This window comes from Anastrepha ludens, chromosome 5, assembly GCF_028408465.1.
Source record: "Anastrepha ludens isolate Willacy chromosome 5, idAnaLude1.1, whole genome shotgun sequence".
Taxonomy (NCBI): domain Eukaryota; kingdom Metazoa; phylum Arthropoda; class Insecta; order Diptera; family Tephritidae; genus Anastrepha; species Anastrepha ludens.
In genome coordinates this window covers 6374852-6380297 of record NC_071501.1, presented here as the reverse complement: position 1 = coordinate 6380297, position 5446 = coordinate 6374852, and the positions used below count along the sequence as shown (strand labels likewise).

General features: G+C 39.1%; 1 protein-coding gene across 2 annotated transcripts; it reads left to right on the top strand.

Annotated features, from left to right (window-relative positions):
• Positions 1–273: 273 nt before the first annotated feature.
• Positions 274–5129, top strand: LOC128863482 (zinc finger protein 226). 2 transcript variants are annotated; one of them, XM_054102666.1, is made up of 7 exons: positions 274–413; positions 1833–2023; positions 2504–2704; positions 3057–3964; positions 4024–4209; positions 4281–4606; positions 4757–5129. In XM_054102666.1, exons 2-7 carry the CDS (start codon positions 1856–1858, stop codon positions 4891–4893), a joined length of 1926 nt encoding a protein of 641 aa, XP_053958641.1. In that variant the 5' UTR covers positions 274–413; positions 1833–1855; the 3' UTR covers positions 4894–5129. The 2 variants fall into 2 exon arrangements, with proteins under 2 accessions (XP_053958641.1, XP_053958642.1); XM_054102667.1 differs by lacking the exon at positions 274–413 and adding an exon at positions 748–850.
• The last annotated feature ends 317 nt before the right edge of the window (positions 5130–5446 follow it).

The window sequence follows — 5446 nt, the reverse complement described above, 5'->3', positions numbered from 1 at the left end:
GCATCATCCTAATTTTGAACGACTGACTATTATTCGTATATTATAACATCGAATATCTTCACTTCTGAAATTTTATTATAAAAAAGCAATTAAAATGTAAAGCAATTTTTGTATAAATTTTTAAATAAAAGAAATTCTCTTTCACTTTTCACATTTCTCCTCTCTCACTCTTTTTATACTCTAGACAATAGGTAGTTGGCAACGCCACAGAGATTTTAGAGAAAAGAGAACAGGGTGTCCCTTTCTCACTGCAATACTACAGAAAATTAGAGTTTTTCAGTCTTGTTTTAGCGGTTGAGCGAGTGTGAACGGCGAAGCAAATACGCAGAATTTGGTTCTGATGTGCGAAGAAGAAAACTGAGGAAAGAGATCAAGTTGAAGAAGAATATTTCTTTCAACCTCATTTTAACAAGGTAAATGTTAAATTTATCAGTGAAATTGTGCGAGAAAATTGCATTCTACACAATGCGGTTTCTAAAAAGTGTATACGAATTGACATGAACCGGATTATTAAAAAAATGTGTGTTGTACATTTAATTTTCATAGCCTTTCAGTAATAGCCGCCATATTGCTTTTCTTGTCTGTTCGTCGTTGGGTACACTGCTCGCTCTACCCAACTGTACGAGTCGAGTGTGGCTGCTGCTTCTGTACGACGGCACCGACAACGATATCGGCGAACGGCTGCTTTACAAAACGAGTTGAAGTGGCGTAGAAGAAAAAAGGAAATTTCTTACTTACTACTGCCTGCTCACACGTAGTCTGCTGCGTTGCTGGAATTTGTTAGAAAAAGAAAAAAACAATAATAAACGCGAAATATTTGTACACAAACCGCTAAAAACAAGATAGAAGAGTAAGATCAAAACAAAAGTGTTTATAATTATCATAAATGGCGAAATATTGAATTCAAGTATTTGGTAATTGTGTGGAAATTATTGGTGTGTTGTCTACGTCATCTGCTTGTCTGCAGTTCGTGTATTCGGTTTCCCTCGAATATCAATTGATTAGTGCGCTGGTGTCCGAAAGTGAATATTGCGTCTAAACCCAAACTAAACAAAATGAAAATTACATCGCCAAAGTAAAAAAAATGTGATTTCTTGATTTCTGCGGTCGCAAATTCAAAAGCTTAACAAATTACCCCTAACAGTGTGTTGTTGGTGAGATAACCGTGCAATCAGAAATAAAAGAGTGCATCTATTCTAGACACTCATGCTGTCTACGTCTTTTCGAATAGAAAACGAAAAATTAAAGTTAATTTTCCATCGGTGTAGAAATTGGATTTTTTTATTCATGTGCATTCTATGAGTTTTCCCCAAATTGTCCTTTACTACGTTTTACTATTTCGTTCGCCATTTCTTTCCTGCACATTCAGATTTCCCTCTCATTTCTACAGTCTTCATTTGAGATTTTTTCTTTCATCCATTCTCTTTGAATTAACTTTCTCACCGATTTCGTTGCACCTTTGATTTGCTAGGAGCATTGATTGTTCGTATCGTTGTCTTCTTCGTGTAGATCTTTGTAACGAGCGCGAATATTTGCAGCGAGTAGCGCGTGCCACTAGTGTAGCTTACTTTTTCTCGCTCTTTTATAGCGTTGCCAGAGCGTTTTAGTTGATTTTGTTTTTGCGCAACCTTTAATGATTTGCTGCAGTGCATCAAAAATTAATGTGTTGAAAAAGTACGACTATTTATTGTGTGGATTTGAAAAATGTAAACAAATCGTTGACAATTTCATAATATAATATTTGGCGCGAATCAAATGCAACCTTATTGTTATCATTTAATTGTTTTGACTTCTTTTGAAATTTGAATGATATATTTTCCTTCTTATTACAGTTTAATCTTCTTTATTCGCTCCGATGATGGACGATCTTACAAAGAATATCATATTTACTACAAATACAATAAATGCCAATGGCCAGCCGACTACAATACAGTATCAAACAGCTGATGGCACAATATTGAAGCAGCCAAAAATAGAAGGGCAGAAAGCAGAACAGCCAACATTTTATTACACCACTACTAATGTAAGTAAAGGTAGAAAAAAATATAAAAATATTAGTCCAAATATTATTTGGCTCAGCGGAGTTTTGAATTATAGTGATGTGGCTTTAGCTGATTTCAGCCGCCACTATATATATAGTAGGTATATATATAATGGTACGTACGTCGTAAGGTGTTTGACCCAGCTCCTCCTTCGATTTGATACTTGATACTTAAGATACTTGAAATTTTTTGCTGCGTACGGAGGCAAGTGGCATTTTACGAATACCTTTTTCATGGCAGAAATATTTACGGGCATTTGCCCATGTCTGGCGACCGCGTAACGTTTCATGTTTCATTCCAACAGTGGATTTCGAACCCGTGCTCTTGCAAATGATACTCACGCGTGAACAATCAGCTAAGGCGGCCGCTTAACACTAACAAATATGTTTATATGAAAGTTATTATTGATGAAAAAATATATTTACTAAAATTGCTTAAATATTGATCTTATCCACATACAGGGAGGCCCTGCAACCACCGTAAATCTGGCCCAACTAACCACCGACGACAACAAAACATGTTACATTGCCCAGCCTGTTGGTGGCTATAACTACGCGCTGGTGAATGGTATGCAGCTTAACCAGGGCGGTACCATCGGCATAGCCACTTTGGATGCACAAGGACGTTTGCAGATAGTCAATCAAAATAAACCCATTGCTGCTGTAAGTGTATCTAAAATTTATATAATTTGATGCAATGTAAAATCTGTTCATAAGCAAAACTATATAATTTCCTATAGCATAAATCATGCTCTCTGCTGGATTTTGCTCTATTACTGTTGATTTTTCTTTTGTTCGTATAATACCGTTTACATTATTTGCTTCGTCTATAATGTTATGCTGTTTTGCTTCTAAAAGCTTATTGTACCAGCTGTCATTTTTCATTAATATTAATTGCACATTTGTTAAACATATGGTCGGTCATGCTTGATTAAACTTTAAGTAATTTAGTTCTCGAAACTTAGCAAAACGCCATGCCAATTGTACAATAGCCTTACTATAACAATTTCTTTAGTCTTTGCAGACCATTTCACCTATTCAGAACACCATATCCAATATCAGTTTCAAATGTGATGTGTGCGGTTTAATGTTTTCACACTTGGCATTGTTGAATCACCATAAACGTATACATACGCAGGATGGTAGTGATCAGCAACAGCAGCAACAAACGCAACCAGAAACGATAGTTGTGAACGCACAGGGATTAGTGCAGACGCAAAACATAATAACAGAAAATGGGCAAATGGGACAGATACAAATTGTGGCGACCGAAGCGTTGGAGCCCGCCACAACCGTCTTACAGCAACAGCAACAACAACAACAGCAGCATAATAATACTGTTACCAATGTTACAGCACAGAATTCAGGTGGTGAAGTAGCCGTGAGTTCTGGAAGCATCGCGGGTTTAAAATCGGTGAAGCTCACACAATCCAAATGTATTACATGTGGCAATCAAATGTTGCAACCTGCTAAACGCAAAGGTCCGAAGTTGGTGCGTTGTGAAGATTGTATACGTTCAGACCAAGAGATCTCCACACAACAAGGAATCTCACCCACACAAATATTCGTTGCACAAGATGGTGAGATAAAATGCGAAATAAATGAATTTGTAGGCGGTGGTAGTACGGACTCTTCCCCAATGGATTCGCTCACATCGCAAAGTGGTATGTTGACGCATCACCAGTTACATCCAGTGCAGGTTGTGTCGGGGAGTCCAGAGTCTCAACAAAGCTCCCAACAACCAAATATAGCGCCGAAGCAAGAGCAAACAAGTGGCCAATCTACTGCGGTCAGTAATCACCCAGTGAAGAAACGGAATCAACAACAGGTGACAAAGTGTCAAAAGTGCAATGGATCTGGTGTAGTGTTTGTGGGTACAGGTACGCCGGCGACTAAGCAGCAGGCTGTTAATGCAAAAACAGAGTGAGTGCGTATTGCAATATTAAAAAATCCTTTTACTTTTATTTCCTTTTTCTTCATAGAAATCCCAAACCATTCACATGCAACATTTGCGGAGGCACATTTTCACGTTATTCGAGTTTGTGGTCACACAAGAAATTACATAGCGGAGAAAAGAATTATAAGTGCACCATTTGCGGATTGGCTTTTGCTAAAGCCGTGTATTTGAAAAATCACGCAAGGATACACACCGGTGAAAAGCCGTACAAGTAAGTGTATAGCCGAAATGGTGGAAAACACGGAAATCTAAACATTTTTTTCTATATTTTTTGTCTTCTAGATGTCAAACCTGCGGCATGCAGTTTTCACAATCACCACATCTCAAGAATCACGAACGTACACACAGTGGCGAAAGGCCATACGTGTGTGAAGTGTGCGACAAAGGCTTCGCGCGCCACGCTACACTGTGGAATCATCGGCGCATACACACGGGTGAGAAACCGTACAAGTGTGAAATTTGCGGCTCGGCATTTTCACAGGCGGCACATTTGAAGAATCACGCCAAGGTGCATTCCGGCGAGAAACCATTCCGTTGCGACATCTGTTCGGCGGCGTTTGCTGACCGATTTGCGTTAAAGCGGCATAGAGGCATTCATCTTAAATATGGTGAGATTATTTAAAAATTTTGAATTAATTTATATCGTATATTTCTAACTAGAACTTTGTTAGCCGAAATATGCAATATTTAATTTTTTTCTATTTACGTTGATTTTAAAATAATGAAACGAAACTAACAAAAATTTTGAATTGTTTTAGGACAAACTGCACCGCGGCAACCAGCGCAATCACAACAGCAACAGTCCACAGATGGCCAAACTGTAATGATACACAAACAGGAAATGCCCGAAATGGAGGATGACGCGCAACATGAAGTTATCATATCAGGCTTATAGACAAAAGCGGCAACAGCAACAGTTGCCACAAACGCAATTATTGCTGCGCAGAGGTATCAATTGCATACGAGCATTACTTCAACAACCCCTACACTTACGGCGACAACGACGGCGAATACGACGCTGACAGCAGGACATCAACAGCAATCACCACCAAACATGCAGCAACAAACAACAATTACACTACCACCAACAGCACAACCGCAGCAACAAAGCGCAGTGGGTGGTGCTGCAACTATAACAACAAATAGCAATAGCCAGCAACATCACATAACACAACTTCAGCAACCACAACAGTCAAATATGAGGCAGCAACATTATAATACTACTTATTTGCATGATACCAGCAGTACCGCTGCGGGTACAACTACAGCCGCACGTCCGCCATTGCAAACTGTGAGCTACTATTATCAGCAACATACAGCTACGGGCGAAATAATTGTGGCTGCAACACCTACAGCTATTACGTCGACGGCTGCGGGAAGTGGTTACCCACACGCATAGTGGATGCGCAAGCAGCAGCAGTAGCAGTGAAAGGCAATTGAAAGCTATG

Coding starts and splice junctions, on each gene's coding strand:
- LOC128863482 (XM_054102666.1), top strand. CDS start 1,856: ATGATGGACGATCTTACAAAGAATATCATATTTACTACAAATACAATA. Junction 2,024..2,503: donor TTTATTACACCACTACTAAT/GTAAGTAAAGGT, acceptor ATCCACATACAG/GGAGGCCCTGCAACCACCGT. Junction 3,965..4,023: donor GCTGTTAATGCAAAAACAGA/GTGAGTGCGTAT, acceptor TTTTCTTCATAG/AAATCCCAAACCATTCACAT.